This window comes from Hemiscyllium ocellatum, chromosome 37 (assembly GCF_020745735.1).
Source record: "Hemiscyllium ocellatum isolate sHemOce1 chromosome 37, sHemOce1.pat.X.cur, whole genome shotgun sequence".
Taxonomy (NCBI): domain Eukaryota; kingdom Metazoa; phylum Chordata; class Chondrichthyes; order Orectolobiformes; family Hemiscylliidae; genus Hemiscyllium; species Hemiscyllium ocellatum.
This window is the reverse complement of record NC_083437.1, coordinates 8,996,990-9,018,966: the sequence shown is the minus strand read 5'-3', so window position 1 is coordinate 9,018,966 and position 21,977 is coordinate 8,996,990. Positions and strand designations below refer to the sequence as shown.

The 21,977-nt window shown below is 39.1% G+C and overlaps 1 protein-coding gene across 1 annotated transcript in view; it reads right to left on the bottom strand.

Annotated features, from left to right (window-relative positions):
- Positions 1 to 411: 411 nt before the first annotated feature.
- Positions 412 to 21,977, bottom strand: part of kif17 (kinesin family member 17) — an 85,023-nt gene continuing 63,457 nt past the window's right edge. Inside the window, exons 13-16 of the mRNA XM_060851912.1 lie at positions 18,395 to 18,416; positions 8,306 to 8,346; positions 2,092 to 2,209; positions 412 to 620 (exon numbers count right to left, since the gene is read on the bottom strand). Of these exons, the coding sequence (XP_060707895.1) occupies positions 412 to 620; positions 2,092 to 2,209; positions 8,306 to 8,346; positions 18,395 to 18,416 (390 nt within the window). The remainder of the gene's footprint in view (positions 621 to 2,091; positions 2,210 to 8,305; positions 8,347 to 18,394; positions 18,417 to 21,977) is intronic.

Sequence of the window (21,977 nt, the reverse complement as noted above, 5' to 3'; positions counted from 1 at the left end):
ATAAAAAGAAGAGTGGAAAAGAGAACAGCAGCACGCTCTTGGAAAGATTTACTGAAATTTAAAATACATGAACTGTGCTATTGTTAAGATGAAATGTATTGTGTGGAACTTTGACTTTAGAAATTTCACTTCAAATTCCCAAAACAACAGCCTTAGTAGTATGATTTATTAGACCAATACAGGTGTCAATCAGTTTCCTGCATCATTATGATTTCTCAATTGCAGACATATCTTTATAGGGAGGTGTCAAATGGGAATAACGCGCTATATTACATGGACAGCCTTTCGGACAGTATCTCTATTACTATCGCAAAAACCGCTAAGTAGCTGGTGATAGAGCAGCATTAGCAGGACGGGAAGGGGAAAATACAACAAATGTCTTTAAAAACAATTTATTGCAACAGTTCCAAATCAGGCAATGTCCATGAAAGAACTGCTTTTGCTTTTCTTGCGTTTGGTTTTGGCTGAGGGCACACGAAGTTCCAAAGATTCCAGGCGAAATGGCCTTGGCGTGGGCATTTCAGGAGGCTGGGTAGGAGACACTGTGTTCAAGTTGGAGACAGCATGGGAAGAAGATCCATTGTTAAGAGATACATTATGTACAGATGTGGAGTTGTGCACTGTTACAGGAGAGAACAAAAAATACAAAATAGGGTCATTTGCACAATGCCACACCACTCTTCATGAGCTATTTACACAGAACAGTTTAACCAAATTCAACTTCAAAGGTTGCTCATTAAAGGGATTTCCAATTTAAGATGTTTTGCCAGCCAGATCGGAGTCCAACACTTTGAGTTAAACTAAGGAACAACTTAAATCTGATTTGTTTATTCCAATGATGAATATTGATCAGTATGGACTAGGCCTAATACAAAAACTGTTTTTAATTAATTGGCTAGCTCAAAACTGTAATTTTATTCTTAAAAATAGCCAGAAAGGGTATGTGCTCCCTTGTCCTGGAGAAATTGATATTTCTTTGCTTATCCAAAAGTCTGCATGAACAAAGTGGATTTTCAAACCAAGTCATCAAACTGATATAGATTTAGTTATTAATCATTGTTGATTTTCTGCTTCGGATTCCTCATAGACAAGCAGTACTTGTGAATAGCAGTAACTGTGGCAGGTACTCTGAATATATGTTGAGAAGATTTTACCATTAAATATCTTAAGATAGGAATGCAAAAACAGGAAGACTGGTGGGAGAGATGAACCTGTAGATCTAAAAGATCATGTGGAGAGATTGATAATGTATTGGAATTTTGTTGAGGAAACAATTATGGATATAACAGTCTGAATGGAGTCAGGATGGTATGAGTTCCACCTCCCAGGCTATGCTTTCCCTCAGTAGGGTCATTACTTGGGATCCTATATATTGAAAGATGAATCCCAAAAATTCTAAACTTCTGTGCTGGCTTCCTGGACCCTGGGATCCTCTCCTCAGAGTCTCATTCTACCATTCCCAGATCTTGTGATCTCTTTCAATCCTCCTTGATTCCGGGTCCTCTTCAATTGTTCCCAGGACATGTCAGCTTCTTCCAGTGATTCCCGATTTCAGGACCATTTCCCCAGTGATCTTAAGACCCACCACTTTCAAGTATTCCTGAATCCATTTGCTAGACCCTTGCATTCACTCAAAACACATCTGGACTTCATATCGCATTACTTGTTTAACTGACAGAACCAAGGCCTCCTTCCAGGCTTCCCGGTATGATGGCATATTAATACCCATGGTCATATTACTTAGCACAATTCTAAGCCAAGAATTGGCCCAATTCTATAATGCAGGTTATTAAGTGCTACAATTTATTTCAGTAGTTTGATTGGATGGTTATTCACACAGCATGCTTTGTAAAAGCAATGTGCTGAGATTTACTACTGGACTAAAAGGTCAAATAGCTCAAAGACTTACTTAATGGCATTTTGGACAAATACCCTCCGTAATAATAAAAGGTATCCTCACCAAGGCACTTTCTAAGCTGCCACAATGCATCTGCGTTTTGATATTTCCTCTTGGAAAGAATATTGTTTGAACTAGTTCCCAATGGTATGTTTAGTATTACTGTTTTCATCATGGATTGTGAAAATACTTACAGAGGCTTCGTGCAGGGTCTGTATTCAGGATCTGACTAGCACGCTTTGACCTGAAATAGTTGTTGGCAATATTTTCACTATCACTGCGGTTCAGCATTTGCCTATAACGGTCTTCTTCCTATAAGTCAGTAATGATATTTGAAAACATATTTCACCCTTAACATATCAAAAACGGTGCATTGGAATAATTGAGTTTAAAAATTGTTATTCAAGATTCAGCTACCCATTTGAAACATGACAGATAATTTTTTTTTGAGTTGCAGCCAGCACTGAAAAAGTTGCCTTTGATGATAAAAACATATAATTTGCTGGGTTGCTATTCAGTCTTTTAGATTAGTTTGACTGAAGTTCAAAACTGTCAGCCCTGTAAACAGTATCTAATAAACATAAACGTATCTTTGTACCACAGAGATCTTTTACAGTAAACTGTAGTTCCAATCTTTAAGGAAAGGTTTAGAGGGATATGGGCCAAGTGCTGGCAAATGGGACTAGATTAGGTTAGGATATCTGGTCGGCATAGACAAGTTGGACCAAAGGGTCTGTTCCTAAATTGTACATCTCTATGACTCTAGGTTTCCTTGTGCTAAGTAATGGAGCATCAACAAAATGAAACTCTGACTACTATTTAACAGGCTAAACATGAGTTTTAAAAATTAGTTACGTCAATAGTGAATAAGAATCGTTGAATCCCTACAGTGTGGAAACAGGCCATTTGGACCAATAGGTCTACACCGATCCACCAAAGAGTATCCCACCCAGACATATTCCCCATTAATCTATATTTACCCCTAACTAAAGCACCTAAACTTTATGGACAATTTAGCATGACCAATTCACCTAACTTGCACACCTTTGGATTGTGGGAGGAAACTAGAGCACCTGGAGGAAACACATGTAGACATCGGGAAAATGTGCAAACTCCACACAGACAGTCACCTGAGGGTGAAATCAAACCTGGGTCCCTGGTGCTGTGAGGCAACAGTGCTAACTACTGAGCCACCGCGCTGCACTGAATTGTCTAGTAACCAATGGGACTTGGTTTTGCTCAGAATGATAATAACAGTAAATGTCATACTTACCAGACTCAAAATCTTGATATTTTCAAGTGTTACATCTCAGCCGGTACTGATGTTCAGGATCAGTAGTGCAACATGCCTCTAGATTAATTTCTGACTATACTTTATCTTGAGGAAATTGTTTCAATTTATGGACATCCATTCACACTGTTTCAGAATCACATTTAAACAGTCTATGTATTTACTTTGCTGATGACCACCTCCAAATCATAAATACACCAGAAATCACCTTCTTCAGGTGTTGTTCATCAGACATTTGTACCAGAAGACTGATCTTTTATAACTGTACTTCCATGACCAATGCAGCTTTACTAGACATGTCTGCTATCATAAATAGATTAAGTTTCGGGATTCTTTTAATGTGACCTAGTCATCTTTGTAAATTGCTCACTCATGGGATGCAATCAATGTGGCTGAAGGTATGCCCACTGTGATGATGAAGGTGATATATTTCTACGGTAAGGTGGTGAATGGCTTGGAAGTGAACTTGGAAATGGTGTGTTCCTATGTAGATTAGATGAAAGTGATTCATGTAATTAACACCAATTATCTTTGCCCAACGGTACTTTACTGTAGGATAAAACAGCAAATTGCTGTATTGAAGAAATTTAATTCATATAACTCCTGAACCGTAACATCCACAGTGCAGAAAAACCTTACTAGATTTGACCAGTTTTCTGATCATTATAGAAAGAAGGAAGCAAATTTATAAAACATTTTTAATCATTTCAGGGCACCTCAGAACATAATACAAGCTAACTAAGTATTTCTGAAGTCAAGTAATCATCTTAACTGCACACAGGAACTTGAAATCCACTAACTTAGAGGTGTGTTTGATATCCTATGTATTTGGCAATAAAATGCCAATAAGGTGAATTTCTGAATAGCCAAGGGCTTCCAAAACAGTGAAGCATGCACTGCTCAGTCCTTACACTCTGTAACATTTTATTCATCATTTTTAAAATCTATTTTATCTGTAATTTCTTAAAGAAGTATTTTCCAGACAGAATTCTATTTGTTAAAACATCTTATTGAATAATCATTGCACAAAAATACATTTCATTTATTCATTTCCAAGAATATGGACAAAACTGGCAAACCACCTTTTTGTGGTCTAACTCTAATTAACCTTGAGAAAGTTATAATGAGCCACCTTCTTGAACTGCTGTATTAAATATTGTGAATGCATTCCCCCATTGCTATTATGGAGGGAATCCAAAGATTTTGACACAGCGAAGATGAAGGAACGATGATATATTTCCATATCAAAATAGTATATAAATTGTGGGAAAACCTGGAGGTGGTGGTGTTCTTATGCATCTGTTGCCCTATTCTTCTAAGTAATAGAGCTCACCAGTTAAGGAAGTGCTGTCAAAGGCAGCTTGGCAAATTACTGCCATGAATCTTGCCACACACTGCTGTCACAGTACACCAAAAATATTTATACAGCTGGTCCAGTTAAGTTTCCAGCCAATGGTGACCTTCAGATTGATGATAGGAGGTAATTCAGCGGTGGTAATGTTCTTTTACGTCAAGGGAGGTGGTTCTAGTTAAAGCCTCTATAGTCGAAATCTTACTTGCCACACACCAGCCCAAGCCTGAATACAATTCAGCCTGCTCCTCAGAATAGACTGTATGTTCAAAACTTAATACCTCTGCTTCAGTATTATGAATGTTCGAGTAAAGTTAATGTCAGTTGAGTTTAACAATGTATTTCTGGCATTTCATGGAACATAGAACATTGGCCCTCGATGTTGCGCCAACCTGTGAACTATTCTCAGCTCGTCCCACCATCATCCATGTGCTTATCCAAGGATTGTTTAAATCTCCCTAATGTGGCTGAGTTGACTACATTAGCAGGTAGGACATTCCATGCCCTTACCACTCTCTGAGTAAAAAGCCTACTTCTGACATCTGTCTTAAATCTATCACCCCTCAATTTGTAGTTATGCCCCCTCATACAAGCTGACTTCATCATCCCAGGAGAAAGACTTTCACTGTCTACCCTATCTAATCCTCTGATCATCTTTATGTCTCTTTCAAATCCCCTCTTGGCCTTCTTCTTTCCAACGAGAACAGATCCAAATCTCTCAGCCTTTCCTCATATGACCTTCTCTCCAGACCAGGCAACGTCCTGGTAAATCTCCTCTGCACCTTTTCCAATGCTTCCACATTCTTACTGTAATGGGGCGACTAGAACTGTACACAATACTCCAAGTGTGGCCGCACCAGCGTTTTGTACAGTTGAAACATGATATTGTGGCTCTGGAACTCAATCCCTCTACCAATGAAACCTAACACACCATATACCTTCTTAACAGCACTATCAATCATGGGTGGCAACTTTCAGGGATAATTATGGTTAATTTGTAGATGATACTTACCATTGAGCAATCTGCAATTTCAGTTGTAGTGACTCTGATCCCCTGCTTTGTTGGTGCTAGACTAGAGCCAGCTGAAAAAGAACAAATGAAGTTAACTTGTACAACACAAAAGCAGCACTTTACTTCTAGCCAAAATTTTCTCATTTCTGGTCGATTTAGTAAAATAGCAATGGTTTTTGTGCACCTTATTACAGTTTATATTACAAGAAGACCATTCCAAGGCCGACCTGGTTCTCTGATTAGCACCTAGAAGCATGGAGGGAATCAGTGGTTGGTGGACTGATAATTGTGCTTATCATGACCGTTAGCACCAGAGATTGCAGTTTTTCTACTGTTGTTTCCCTTCCAATATGTAAGATAGAAACCTCCACACTACCGGCGGCACGGTGGTTTACTGGTTAGCACTACAGCCTCACAGAACCAGGGACCTGGGTTCGATTCCAGTCTCGGGCAACTGTCTGTGTGGAGTTTGCATATTCTCCCTGTGTCTGTGTGGGTTTCCTCCCCCAGTCCAAAGATGTGCCATGCTAAATTGCCTATAGTGTTAGGTGAATTAGTCAGAGGGAAATGAGTCTGGGTGGGTTACTCTTCAGAGGGTTGGGCTGAAGGGCCTGTTTCCGCACTGTAGGGAATCTATTCTAATCTACCAACATGTATCACTGAGAATAAAAATATCTGTTAATACTCCTCGCCATAATTATAATTAGCCAGATGCAAAAGAATACAGAAAATAATCAGTCATGCAATCCTTAATGTTGGCAGTATTTTAAGTAATAATTGTGATATAGACTGTTGATTTATGGATATGATTTTTAATGATATTTTGTGTGCGATTGAGTGTGGTTTTTGAGTTAGAAAGTGGTGGGTTTTCCATGTGTCTGACGTAAATAATTAACTTGTAAGTATTTATGTAGTCATAGCGATTTCTTTTAAATACAGTTTTCGAAGTGATCAGGTTTGTGCACTAATGGACTTTTATTTATTTCTGAGTTGTTGAGACCCTGTGTGGTAAATAATGGGGCCTCAAAGATTTGTTACAAAATTCTGGAATTTGTGATTGTTTTAAGCTTAAGGAGAACCCCTATAACTAAAGTTTCATATTTTACTTTGAGTGGGATAGTCCTGGGAAGACCTTGGAACATGATGGTTGGATGCAATGTTCCTGAGAATGAAGTGAAAGACACAGTGAATTAGATCACTTTGGAGTTAAAAGTGAGCTTTAGTTCCAGACCAGAAGTGTTTAGATATAAATCCATGAGTGATTATTTAAGCTGAGCATATTGAAGCTCAAGTGTTATGATAACTTTAAGAAGAATGTATGTACAGTTCCAGTTGGCTTCTGGTCCAATAGGGCTCTTACGCTGGAGGTTGTCAACTTTGACAGCTTTTCTTTATTTTTGCTGTCTCTTTTTTTTTAAACCTACCTTGTCCTGAGCTTGGATGGCATCAGTGGTGGTGAAAGCCTAGTGTGCGGACCTTGGGCAGACCTACTGCGTACCTCCACCAGGCCCAAGACACAGACTTCCAGCCGGCCCAGGGCATGGAACTCCAGTGAGACCTTGGTCATCGAATAGGCCAAGTGCGGAGGAAAGTGAGACCCTACTTACTTTTCCAGAGCAAACACAGGACCTGGAATTGACACCTGATACATTGGCAGAGGTGACGTCGGCAAGGTAGGTCCACAGCAAAAGATGGCGCCTGAGGTTCGGCAACTTCATCATTAGTTGAGTCCAATGCTGGCAGTGGCAAAGCTGTGGCATAAGGACATCATCACAACATCGATCAGGTGTGCCCAGCGGCAAGAGACACGTCTTTGACATTGACTGGTCTACCATAGGTGGCATTGAGGCAGTGGTAGAGGAGTATCAGCTCAGTGGCAAAGATGACGCCTGATAATTGTCAACTTTGATGTTGGTTGTGTCTGGTGTAGATGAGGTTAAGTGGTGGCAGTGGAATGGCAGCACAGACATTGCTAACGGGGGGATGAGCTGGCTCAGGACTGATGGACTCTTTTCAAGCTATATCTTTCTTTATTTTCCATAATATTATTTAAATTATTTAAAATGGTGACAAATGAAAGCTTTTCACTGTATTTTGTTGTAATCTTAATGTAAAATACATGTGACAATAAAATCAAAATCAAAAGTGAATGTCACAGTTGACCTCAACCTATCAAGATACAGGAATCCTGGAGTGCATATTATACAAGGAGCATTTTGAATCAAACCTGGGTCACTGGCAATGTGATACAGCAGTGCTAACCACTGAGCCACTGTGCTGCCTAGATACTGTACTAGGTATGGAGTTTTACAAACTGTACTTGGAGTATTTTGGGCATTATACAAAAGCTGTTCTTTTTCTTCCCTATTTATAAAGCAGTATTTTGAGATTAAGGGGATTATACTTTTACTTTGTGTTTAAAATCTTTGAATTTGGAATATAAATAGATAATTTGGATTATTATATTTCAAGTATATTCTTTTATGTAATATATTTCTGGTTTTTTTTGTTAAAGCAACATCTGCAGCACTGCATGCTTATGCTTCAGCTGGCGACCACTTTGTACAAATTAAAAACAAAATATGATCCATCAAGCCACGTTCCTCACTCTGGGGTCTGCATTTTCCAGTAATAACACCGGCTGTGATCATAACAGAATTTAAAAAATGAAAATAGGTTATATTTCCATATTTTGTACTCTAAAATTCCAAGCGTCTATTTTTTCAGTACATCCAACAATTTCTTAGAACTTGCTGCTTTCTTTTTAAAATAATCAGATAATTGATTACTACTATCTAATCATTTCAATTTGGTGATCTCTCCATTCTCCCACATCTGTTTTAAACAATATTGTTCCTCAGACATTTTCATTCACACATTTCATTGAGTGTATGTTATCCCATAGTGAAGCAGTATTGATGTTGCACTCAATGAATATTGCTGCTGAATCTTTTTAAAGAATTTCTTCCAATATTGTCACTTAATATTTTTTGCAATGGTTGGTTTCCATGGAAAATACCTTCCACTTTGAGATTTTTCAGTGTTACTCAACTCGAAGATGTCAAAACTGGCATCTGTCCTTATTGGGTGCCAACCAATTCAGTATCCTATGAGACCTTGCAATTTCTTCATTTCAGATTTGGAAGCTGCTGCATCCTTTTGTAAAGCCCTACCTTTAGCTAATAGCAATGAGTTTACATATTTCAAATAAGATTATGCAAAGTGAGGCGAGATGCATTCTGCCTGATTTCCAAACCAATGTACTTAAAATCCCCATGAGCCTGACTTGCAAATTTGGATTCTGCTTTAATCCCATTTATGACAATGTTTTCAAATTCCCTGCTCCATCCCCACTAAAGGTCATCTACATGCATCCTTAAGATGCTGAAAGCTGCAGCTTATGATACCTGTAAAACATGGCAAAACCTGCTTTTAACTGAAGACAATTCAATTTTAATACCAAAGCATACAGGCATCATTGAGGCCAACATATATATATTTAACTTCTAGAGTGTCCCCACTTCATTTGGTTTCTCTCTTAAACTGATTTCCCTGCAGAAATACAACTTTAATCCCAAGCATTTGTTGCTAACAAAGCCAAAAAAAAGTATGTTTCTTGCTGTCAGTGAATCTACCCTTATATCTTGATCCTCCAGTTTTGCTACAAATCTCGTGCTACTCACCTTGCTTTAGCCTAATAAGTCCCACTATAGGCTTATTTTTTGACGCATATGTGATAAGGCTGTTTATTCCCAATCTGGGAACGCTCTGTGTATACTTTCAATTCCCTCCAGCTTTCCAGTTCTTGTTGGTTAGCATCTTTTATTAACTTGTCTGGTAATTTGTTCATGATTACTAAGATGTCCCAATCACATGGGCTTCTATTCTTGATTGTATTCCTGGTTTTGTACTATATTTCTCATCCTTGTTAAACTAGGTCCACAATCATGCTTTCTATCTCTTTATGGACTGCTACTGTTTAACCTCCATCTTGTTACATAGAAAATAGAACAATACAGCACAGGAACTGGCTCTATGAGCCACCAAAGAAAATTTTCTGATTCAGTATGTTGATGTACCTACTGGAGAAGGTGCAAAACTTGACCTACTCTTGGGAAATAAGGCAGGGCAAGTGACTGAGGTGTCAGTGGGGAAGCACTTAGGGCCAGTGACCATAATTCTATTAGATTTAAAATAGTGATGGAAAAAGATAGACCAGATCTAAAAGTCTGAAGTTCTAAATTGGAGAAAGGCCAATTTTGACGGTATTAGGCAAGAACTTTCACAAGTTGACTGGGGGAAGATATTCGCAGGTAAAGGGAAAACTGGAAAATGGGAACTCTTCAGAAATGAGTTAATGAGAATCCAGAGAAAGTATATTCCTGCTAGGGTAAAAGGAAAGGCTGGTAGGTATAGGGAATGCTGGATGACTAAAGAAATTGAGGGTTTTGGCTAAGAAAAAGAAGGAAGCATATGTCAGGAATAGACAGGATAGATCAAGTGAATCCTTAGAAGAGTATAAAGGCAGTAGGAGTATACTTAAGAGGGAAATCAGGAGGGCAAAAAGGGGACATGAGATAGCTTTGGCAAATAGAATTAAGGAGAATCCAAAGGGTTTTACAAATACATTAAGGACAAAAGGGTAACTAGGGAGAGAATTGGGCCCCTCAAAGATCAGCAAGGCGGCCTGTGTGTGAAGCCGCAGAAAATGGAGGAGATACTAAACGAGTCTTTTGCATTAGTATTTACTGTGGAAAAGGATATGAAAGATATAGAATGTAGGGAAATAGATGGTAGCACCTTGCAAAATGTCCATATTTCAGAGGAGGAAGTGCTGGATGTCTTAAACGCATAAAGGTGGATAAATCCCCAGGACCTGATCAGGTCTACCCTAGAACTATGTGAGAAGCTGGAGACGTGATTGCTGGGCCTCTTGCTGATATATTTGTATCATCGATAGTCACAGGTTAGGTGTCGGAAGACTGAAGGTTGGCTAATGTGGTGCCACTGTTTAAGAAGGGTGGTAAGGACAAGCCAGGGAACTATAGACCAGTGAGCCTGATGTCGGTGGTAGGCAAGTTGTTGGAGGAAATCCTGAGGGACAGGATGTACATGTATTTGGAAAGGTGAGGACTGATTAGGGATAGTCAACATGCCCTTGTGCGTGGGAAATCATGTCTCACAAACTTGACTGAGTTTTTTGAAGACGTAACAAAGAGAATTGATGAGGGCAGAGCAGTAGATGTGGTCTATATGGACTTAAGTAAGGCATTTGACAAGATTCCCCATGGGAGACTGGTTAGCAAGGTTAGATCTCATGGAATATAGGGAGAACTAGCCATTTGGATACAGAACTGGTTCAAAGTAGAAGACAGAGGGTGGTGGTGGAGGGTTGTTTTTCAGACTGGAGGCGTGACCAGTGGAGTGCCACAAGAATTAGTGCTGGGTCCTCTACTTTTTGTTATTTATATAAATGATTTGGATGTGAGCATAACAGGTATAGTTAGTAAGTTTGCAGATGACACCAAAATTGGAGGTGTGGTGAACAGTGAAGAAGGTTACCTCAGATTACAACAGGATTTTGATCAGATGGGCCAATGGGCTGAGAAGTGGCAGATAGCAGGACTTATACACTTAATGGTAAGGTCCGAGGGAGTGTTGCTCAACAAAGAGACCTTGGAGTGCAGGTTCATAGCTCCTTGAAAGTGGAGTCGCAGGTAGACAGGATAGTGAAGAAGGCGTTTGGTATTCTTTCCTTTATTGGTCAGAGTATTGAGTATAGGGGTTGGGAGGTCATGTTGTGGCTGTACAGGACATTGGTTAGGCCACTGTTGGAATATTGAGTGCAATTCTGGTCTCCTTCCTTTCGGAAAGATGTTGTGAAACATGAAAGGGTTCAGAAAAGATTTACAAGCATGTTGCCAGGGTTGGAGAATTTGAGCTATAGGGAGAGGCTGAACAGACTGGGTCTGTTTTTCCTGGAGCGTCGGAGGCTGAGGAATGATCTTATTGAGGTTTACAAAATTATTAGGGGCATGGATAGGATAAATAGACAAAGTCTTTTTCCTGGGGTGAGGGAGTCCAGAACTAGAGGGCATAGGATTAGGGTGAGAGGGGAAAGATATAAAAGAGACCTAAGGAGCAACTATTTCACACAGAGAGTGGTATGGATATGGAAATGAGCTGCCAGAGGAATTGGTGGAGACTGGTACAATTGCAACATTTAAGAGGCATTTGGATGGGTATATGAATAGGAAGGGTTTGGAGGGATCTGGGCTGGGTACTGGCAGGTGGGACTAGATTGGGTTGAGTTGGGATATCTGGTCGGCATGGACAAATTGGACCGAAGGGTCTGTTTCCATGCTGTACATCTCTATGACTCTGTGTCTGTGTTTACCATGATGCCATTCTAACCTAAGCCCATCTGTTTGCACACGGTCTGTATTCCTCTATTCCTTGCCTACTCATGTGTCTGTCTGAATGCCTCTTAAACATTGCAATCGTATCTGTTTCTACCACCTTACCTGCAACACATTTTTCAAATACCTGTATAAAGAAACTTTTCCTTTAAACATTTCCCCTAATATAATAAGATTTATTTCAACAATTTGTGATCTCTTTCTATGGACACGTTTATTCCTAGACCCACTATTTTGAACTTCCATTGTATTTTTGGCTTTTTCATCTTTGTAATTTGTGTTTCCAATCTATGGGTTTAACCCTCATCCTATACATTCATTCAGCTTTATTACCAATAACATTCTCTCAACCTCTTTATTCTTTTAGCCCCTTTCTTTCATAATAAACCACATCTCCCAGATTAAAACTTGTTTTAGATGGCCTTATAATGCACCTTAAGGTTCACTGAATTCTTTGAGACTTCACCTTTCGTGAAAGCCTTTTTTGCCTGCCTGCAGTGCATTCAAATGCTTTGAAAAACTAGAATTATCGAAGCCCTTTCCTAAGCTGCTCACTTATTATTAATGGAAATTTAGGATTCATTTCAAAAACTTATTGATAATCACTGTATCCTTGTCATCTGCTATGGATTCTTAGCAAATGATTTTGCAGATCACAATTTACAGTTTGGCAGATCTGTCAAAATTTAATGAACAATATTATCTCTTAGTGTATGATTCCTTTTACATAATCATTGCTGAAAGGGTTTTCTGCTTCCATATTCATGATAGTTATGCCCATATTTTGGCACATATGTTTGAATTCATTATTACCAAACTCCCTTCCCAAACAACTACTTGCCTGTAGTCCAAGTTAGGTCCCTATTCACTTTTTCATTGCCTAATCCCCAATTATTTCTTAGCTGTACTCTATTATTGTTGACTCACAAAATATGTTTGTCAAATCTACAAAATGTAAAATGAAAATACGTTTTTCTTCATCCCATCCTTTAAATTCATGGCCACTGACTCATTGAAATTTTTTGCTCAGGCTATGACGAGGTATTTTGATTTTTCTGTTAAATTTACCTCTACGAGCTTATTGTACTTCCCATCCCTCAGTCAGTCATCATCTATAAAAACTTTTAATCTCTTCAAGGATGGATAAGCATATTGCCTTTGTAATTTAAACACAATTGATATTTCTAAATTTCCATCCTCAGATTTCTCTAGTGGACAGGTTATGTTCCATTAAAAGAATACAATAATGCCTTGCTACTGTAAATTGCAAATTCACAGATTTTATAAATACAATAGCTTTAATATTTTCCATCTCTAGTTTCATCTGGACTTTCTTCATTGATATTATACTTAATAACAAGTATTTTGCTGAGCAGTAAATCTTTACTAACAAACTGATCCATTCTGACTATTTTAAAAGGAATAAACAACCACTACTTTCAGAGATTTTGGTCTGTTATCATTCTCAAATGTGAAACTGATAAAATTGTCAAATTTGTTAACTTTGTTACCCAGACAGTCTAGGTAACACTTTAGCCAGTCTATTCCTCGCACAGTAAACGTGTAGCCACTGTCCAATACTTCACAATTTGCCAAATCTATAAAATGTAAAATGTCTGAAAGTTCCTGCAATGAATATATACATCGTTGAGCTGAAATATCTTGTGACTAATACAATATCTTCTCTTTGACATCTATATCTTTTTTTTCCCTCTGAATCCTCAACTTCTTGTTTGGTTTTGAATTACAGGTTTATTATAGGTTTAGGGCAGTTCATGGTGTAGTGGTACTTAGCATCACACCTGAAACAACAACTGACTTCATCCTGAGAACCTCTGGGATTCAGTCGCTTCTTATAAATCCCAAAGTTCTCTTTACTTTTCAAAATTCACAGTAGTAGTTCTTTCCTTATTTTCAGTTACAGTTCTCCTTTTGTACTGTCACCTTTGTTCTGAATCTAGACAGACTCACCAATTTGTTAACACTATATCCTCCATTTTCTGTCTTATTGCTGACTGTCACTTTGTGCTACAAATCTGCCGGGAAGTAATGTTTTCCTAGGAATGTTTTTACTGCTTCTGACATCTATTTTGTAGTATATGTTTATCCACAAACGTAACTCCAATCAAAAATAGAAGCTTGATAATTTGGCACAATTAATAACCTAAATGACATCACAAATTGGAGAATTTCCAAACAAAATTTCTGCAAATTTGCACACTGACTGACCGCCATTATATACTCTTCCATTATATTGTCTTCAGTCCTTCTAAATTTGTCAAAATTTGACCCTGTCTGTTAAGCAGTCAACAGATCAGCTTTTGGATAAATTTTATCCAAATAATTAAAAAGTTGGTTCAAACCTTCAACCATGTCCAAATGATCAGGCTTCAATTTCAATGAAACTTTACTTCTCAGCTTGCTTCTGTAAGTAGTGAAAGTGTTAAGGCCATACTTGACTTCCTCTTTGATAAAGAAATAACCAAGATCCACATTGTAAATTCTTTCTTCCACTAGTCATAAGGTCCATTTTCAGAAGACAAGGATGGGTAATTATATGTTGAAATTTTACATTTTGATTCAAGCATTCTTTGCTGCTAATGTTATATGAAAAGTGTAACGCTGGAAAAAGTGCAACAGATCAAACAGCACCTGACGAGCAGGAGAGTCGATGTTTCCGGCATAAGCCTTTCATCAGAAATTGCATTCCTGATGGAGGGCTTCTGCCTGAAAAGTCAACTCTCCTGTTCCTTGGGTGCTGTCTGACCTTTTGTGCTTTTTCCAGTGCCACACTTTTCGACTCTGACTCTCCGTAATTGCAGTCCTCACTTTCTCTTAGTTACTCATGTTATACTCCAAACGGTAACTGTTTTTAAACAGAATTCAGCTCCACACTTATATATGAACTTTATATCAGCTGGTAGCATGAAACTCCCCACCACTCAATATCAGTTGCTCATATTTATACAACCAATTCACCAGTTCAAACCCAATTAACTCTTCATTCAGACATCCATCACATTTCCCCCATTCTGCTGGGTCTCACGCATTTCTTCAGACCATATCAGATGATAAAACACAAGTTTTGCAGACATTTTATATGAGACAAATTAAGTTGATTGTGATTATCTGGATAACTTTATTTACATTGAAGAGATAGAGGGCAGAATTTTCAATAGTGGGCAAGAAAGTTGAGTCAGGATATCTTTAAATCAGCAGACCATCCTCCAAAAAATGGTCCCTCTACATAATGTTTTGATTTCAGGGGTGGGGGATGAGGTTGAGCCAGACCTGCTGACTACAGAAGCATGTCAGAGGTAGTCAAAGAGGTGTATAAGTATTACTGGTTACAGTGACTGGTTGCTTGCATTTCTTGTGGTTAAGTCTCACTTGAGAGGTTTGCAACACAATCTATATAACAAACTGAAGAAGGATCAAACTGGTGGCGAGGTGGCCGAATGGTTGTCACGGGTGCCTCACAGTGCCAGGGACCTGGGTTCGATTGCAGCCTTGGGCAACTGTCTGTGAGGAGTTTCATGCTTTCCCGTGTTTGCATGGGTTTCCACCTGGTGCTTAGGATTCCTCCACAGACAAAAGATGTGCAGGTTATGTGGATTGACCATGCCACATTGTCCTGTAGTGTCCAGGGGTGTACAGGGTAGGTGGATTAGCCATGGTAAATGCAGGGCTATGAGGATAGGTTAGGTGGCTGGATCTGGGCGAAGGGCCACTTGCTGCAGTGTAGGGATTCTATACATGCATTTCAAATCCGCCTGAAACAATACACTGTCTTCGACTGCCAGCACAAACACATTTTCAGAATCTGCTCAACTCAATCATTTCTAACTATTCAGGGCACTAAATCTATTCCACACATAGCACTTGGTTCAGGGTCTGATTTTCACAATTGTAACAATAATTTTAAAAATATAATTTTAATTAATTAAGTGAACCAATACATAACTGAAATTCAATCGTTCAGAGCAAAATGCAAAGTTGAGTAAATTGCAATTTACTGGATTAGTGGGAAACTTGGGCCAGCCAGTGAGCGTGGAGCCTTTTGATCCGAGGAAGAATTGACAAGAGGATGCCATTTGCAAATCTTGCTCCACCAACAAGTGCATCCTCCTGTTGTTTTATACACATACCTTTGTTGAAAATGCTAGCTCACAAAGGTATGTTACCAGAAATCGCAAGAATACAGCAAAAGGACGGCGAGAGATTGTCAGATATCCGTGTACTTCAATCAACCAAAACACACCTTGAAACTTCAACTTTGCTATGTGATCCATCTGTGGCTCTGTGTATTCCTCTTTCTCTTCTAACATCAGCTTTTGTGATGAATCAGAAGACAGTGAACTAAACAGATCACTTATCCAGTTGTAGTTTTTCACTTTTGTCGAGGGGTAATAGAATTCAAAGTTTTCTTGCAATGTTTTGAATTTCTGAATATAAGGCTATGCAGCTTGACAGCTGGTGATGTTAACAGAACATCTCAACAGAAACCCTGACATTGTCTTTTCCCAAAGGACCAGTTTTGACTTGAAAGCTTAAAGTTTATCTGTGATGGTTAGGATTGCCTTGTTCTTCCCCTGTATTTTAGTATTCAGCTCATTCGGATGATGACAATGATAGATATGCCAGCTTCGTCCTCCAGCAATCATCAGATAGTAACTCTTTAGAAGACAGCTCATGCATTGTTGAAAACTCTGTCAGTTCTCTCTGGAGCTCATGAGCATGGGAGAGAAACGTCCCCTGCAATAACCATTGCACCTCAGTTTGTGACAGTAAACTCTGATGCTTGACCCCATCTCTGTGCACAAGATAGCGAACAAATGTGATTTTAATTCCTGTGATTTTATGTACAAAGAACTAAGAGCAGTACAGCACAGAAATGTGTCCTTTGACCCACTAAGACTATGCTGATACATGATGCCTTTCTATACTAAAAAATCTTTTGTCTCTATGCAGTCTGTATCCCTCTATTCCTTGTCTATTCATGTATCTGTCAAGGTGCCTCTTAAATGTTGCTGTTGTATCTGCTTCTACCACCTCTTCTGGCAGTGCATTCCAGGCAATTACCACCCTCTGTGTAAAAAAACCTTGTCTCTCACATCTCCTTTAAACTTACCCTTCCTTTACCTTAAACCTATGTCACCTCGTACAGACATTTCTTCACTGGGCAAAAGACTCTAACCATCCATTCCTCTCATAATTTTGTGAATTTCCAACAAGTTGCTCCTCATCCTTCAATATTCAAAGTGAAAACAAACTAAGTTTGTTCAATCTCTCCTCATAGCCAATACCCTCTAAACAGACAACACACTGGTAAACTATGTCTGTAACCTCTGCAAAGCTTCCATATCCCTCTGGTAGCAATGACCAGAACTGTATATAAATATTTCAAATGTAGCCTAACTAAAGCTCTACACAGTTGCAACACAACTTGCTAATTTTTATACTCTCTGACCTGACTGATGAAGACAAACATGCTATATGTCTTCTTGACCACCTTACCCACTTTCAGGGAATTGTTGGTCCATATGACTAGATCCCTGTCTACGTTGGTACAGTTAAAAATCACACAACACCAGGTTATAGTCCAACAGGTTTATTTGGAGGCACTAGCTTTTGAAGCACTGCTTCTACATCAGGTGGTTGTGAAGCCAGGTCATAAGTCACAGAATTTACAGCAAAAGATTACAGTGTCATTCAGCTGTAATGATATATTGAACAAACCTACATCAAGTCTTTCATTTTTTAGAATGGGATTGCTAGTTTTAATTCTTTAATATGTAAATCCCAAAACTTCTTTTAAGTCACATTCTTAAGATAACTTAAGGCTTTATAACAAAATGTGCCATCTCAGCTCAGACAGGGCATTAAAGGTGTGAGGTTAAAATATGTCTGTATCCGAATCTTGAGTCAGACTGGTTCTAATTCTAAAGTGGAATTTACAAAATATTACATGGATTGACTGCCTGTAGATTATGCATTTTTTCAGCAAAATAGATTGTATCTACAAATATAATTCGCAAATATAAATTTACCCTATAAACCTATATGTGTGTGTGCGTGCAGTAGAGACAGAGTGTGTGCATGTGAGTGTGAGTGCATGTGAGAGAATGTGTGCTTGCATGTGCGCAAGCTTGATGAAGTTTATGTGAGTGTCATGGGGTATAAGCTTATAAGAGAGTACATGCATGGGTGTGAATGTGGGGGGTGTATGTGTGCGCATATAAAAGAGAGCTTGTGTATGAATGTGTGTACATACGTGCATGAATGTGTGTGCGTGAGAGAAAGAGAGAGACAGAGAATAGAGAGAGAAAGAGTAAAAAGAGAGAGAGAGAGAGTATAGTGCAGTGGGGTCATCTGTGGTGTGACATGAACCCAAGGTCCCATTTGAGGCCATCCTCATGGATACTGAACCTGGCTATCAGCCTCTGCTCGGCCACTTTGCGTTGTTGCCTGTCCCGAATTCCGCCTTGGAGGACGGTCACCTGAAAGTCTGATGCTGAATTTCCCTGACTGCTGAAATGTTCCCTGACTGGGAGGGAACACCCCAGCTTGGTGATTGTTGTGCGGTATCCAATCATCCATTGTTGTAGTGTCTGCTTGGTCTCGCCAATATACCATGCCCAGGGGCATCCTTGCCTGCAGCACATGAGATAGACAATGTTGGCAGAGTCACATGAGGACCTGCTGCGTACATGGTGGGTGGTGTCCCGACATCCACATCAACATTCTAACACATCTTGCAGCGGTAGCCATGACAGACTTGTATGGTGTTATGGCAGATGTTCTCCTGAAGGCTGGGCAGTTTGCTGCAAACAATGATCTGTTTAAGGTTTGGTGATTGTTTAAAGGTGAGAAGTGGAGACATAGGGAAGGTCTTGGTGAGGTGGTTCTCATTGATAATGTGTTGCAGGCTGCGAAGAACATAGCACAGTTTCTTGGCTCCTGGGAAATCCTGAACAATGAGAGGTACCCTATCGATCGCAACCTGTTCTTTCTCCTGAGGAGGTAATTATGGTTTCTCGCTGTGGCACATTGGAATTGGCGATTGATAAGTTGTGCATTGTACTTTGTTCTTATGAGGGCATCCTTGAGCATCTTCAGTGTCCATTCCGTCCTCCTCATCCAAACAGATCCTGTGTATGTGTAGGACTTGTCCGTAGGGGATGGCTGTTTTAATATGTTTATTGTGGAAGCTAGGGAAGTGTAGCATCATGAAGTTATCTGTCGGTTGTGGTAGAGTGAGGTGCTGAGGTGCCCATCCTTGAAAGAGATGCATGTGTCCAAGAATGAGACAGTTACTAAAGAGTAGTCCATAGTGTGTCTGGTGGTGGGATGAAACTCGTTGATATCACTGTGTAGTTGTTTCAGTGACTCCTCACTGTGGGTCCAGAGGAAGAAAATATGTTGATACAATTAGTTTGATTAAAGATAGTCAGCATGGCTTTGGCCTTATTGAGTTCATTGAGGAGGATGTGATGAGACAAGTTGACAAAAGTCGAGTAGTGGAAATGGTGTACATGGATTTCAGTAAGGTATTTGATAAGGTTCCCCCAGCAGACTAATTCAGAAAGTTATCAAGTATGGGATACAAGGAAATTTGGCTGTCTGGATAAAGAATTTGCTGGCCAAAAGAAGACAGCAAGTGGTAGTAGATGGAAAGCATTCTGTCTGAGGTCAGTGACCAGTGGTGCCCGCAGGGATCTGTTCTTGGGCCTCTGTTCTTTGTAGTTTTTAATAAATGACTTGGATGAAGAAGTGGAAGGGTAGGTTAGTAGGTTTGCCAATGACACAAAGGTCGATGGTGTTGTAGATAGTGGCGAGGGCTGTTGCAGTCTACAACAAAACATTGACAGGATGCAGAGCTAGGCTGAGAAATGGCAGGTGGAGTTCAACCTGGACAAATGTGGAGTGATTCACTTTGGAAGGTCAAATTTGAATGTTGAATACAGGCTTAAAGACAGGATTCTTGTCAGTGAAGAAGAACAGCAGAATCTTGGGGTCCACATAGATAGACCCCTCAATGTCACCCAAGTTTATAGGGTTGTTAAGAAGGCGTATGGTGTTTTGGCTTTCATTGTTGGGGGATTGCATTTAAGAGCCACGAGGTTATGCTGAAGCTCTATAAAACCCTGATTAGACCACACTTGGCATATTGTGTCCTGTTCTGGTCACTTTATTATATGAAGGATGTGGAAGCTTTAGAGGGGGTGCAGACGAGATTTACCAGGATGCTGCCTGGATTGGAGGGCATGTCTTATGTAGGGAGGTTGAGTGAGCTAGGGCTTTTCATACTGGAGAGAAGAAGGAAGAGAGGCAAATTGATAAAAATCTACAAGGTAATGGGAGGCAGAGATAAGAGTAGATAGCCAGAGATAGTTCTTTATGCAGAGAGTGGTGGGTGTGTAGAATCCACTGCCAGCAGTGGTAGTAGAGTCAGAGACATTAGGGACATTTAAGCGACTACTGGACAAGAACATGGATGGCAGTAAATTGATAGGTATGTAGGTTAGGTTGATCTTAGATTAAGATAAATGCTCGGCACAACATCGTGGGCTGAAGGGCCTATACTGTGCTGTACTGTTCTGTGTTCCATGTTCCAATTAAGAGTTCTGCCATTTACTGTTTAAGTGTATACTGTAATTCATAATTTTCATTGTTTGTTTTCATACTACAGCTATCTCTGGGGCATTATTTTGCTACAAGAGTTTCAGAGTAGAGGATGCAAACATTGATCTGAATATTTTGCTCTGACAAATATTTTGACTTTCCCCATAATGAGGCTCTTCCATCAGCCAAATGCTCAAACTCATGTTGTCTTTTCTACAAGTAATCTGTTACCTGAAATATTTATCCTTGAAGTATTTTGTTACCAGTTGCATGGCTTGATTTCTCCTTACAAGAAAAAATTCTCCTGAATAGAATTCCTATTAACATAGTGAATGTTGGCCAGCAGCTAGCAATGTGCACTTGTATCAGTAGACCTGTTAATCTATAAAGCCAAATTTTCATAAGTAGCTGACCTCTCTTGCAGCACCTTCTCTGTACCAGTGGACATTATCAATTTGCCACTTAACTGTATTATCAGAGAGTAGAATTTTGTTGATTTCTTTTGCACTAACAAAATTCTATTCTCTGATAATACAGTTAAGTGGCAAATGTTGATTTCTTTTGCACTAACATAACATCTATGTTTCTTTTACCTGCAAGTATGGCTTAAGGTATTGACAATGATATGGGACTTCTTTGACTTTGCTACAAGCTCCTGGTTTGCACCACACATTGGATCTGCTTCCTGTTCTTTCAAGTATTTGAAGTACTGATTGTCTTTGTTTGCAAGGGATGAATGTTTTATCTGCAAATAGTATTTTAATTTATTTGTACCATTGCAGCATTTTCCAACTAATCTCTACAGACAAGGCATTCAGGTAAGAGGCATCTCCTATCCACGAAAATCCAAAGCCTGATAGCTCTCATTGTACTCTCTCTGAGGAATCATCTCGTTTAATAACAAACTTATCCATTTCATCTTACATCAGGGGAAATTAAATACATTTCACAACAAAATCTGGATATGGACAATTTAGCTACTTATATTAATGTTGGCTTGTTTTTTCTCATTTTACTATCAATAAAAAAGTGCACAAACACTGGTACTTGATTTCTATGGTCACTGTAAAATCTAGCATGTCATCTCAATTTTGCCCTTTGACCACCTGCATTTGGAATGTTTTTGTTTTAAAATTGAAGGATTGAAATCTCACTTTTAACTTGATGATTAATTTTCACAAGTTATACGTGCTGTAATTGTAGTTGGATTGAATATTGATTAAGATGAAGCAATGTTTGTTTCACTTGATTCTTATTACCTTTGTACAAAATTTCACGGCATGCTTCGATAATCCTCGAAAAACACCAGAATGCCTTAACACACCAGTTGAAAACCACTATACTATGTACAGAACCAATGATCGACATAATAACAATTCTTG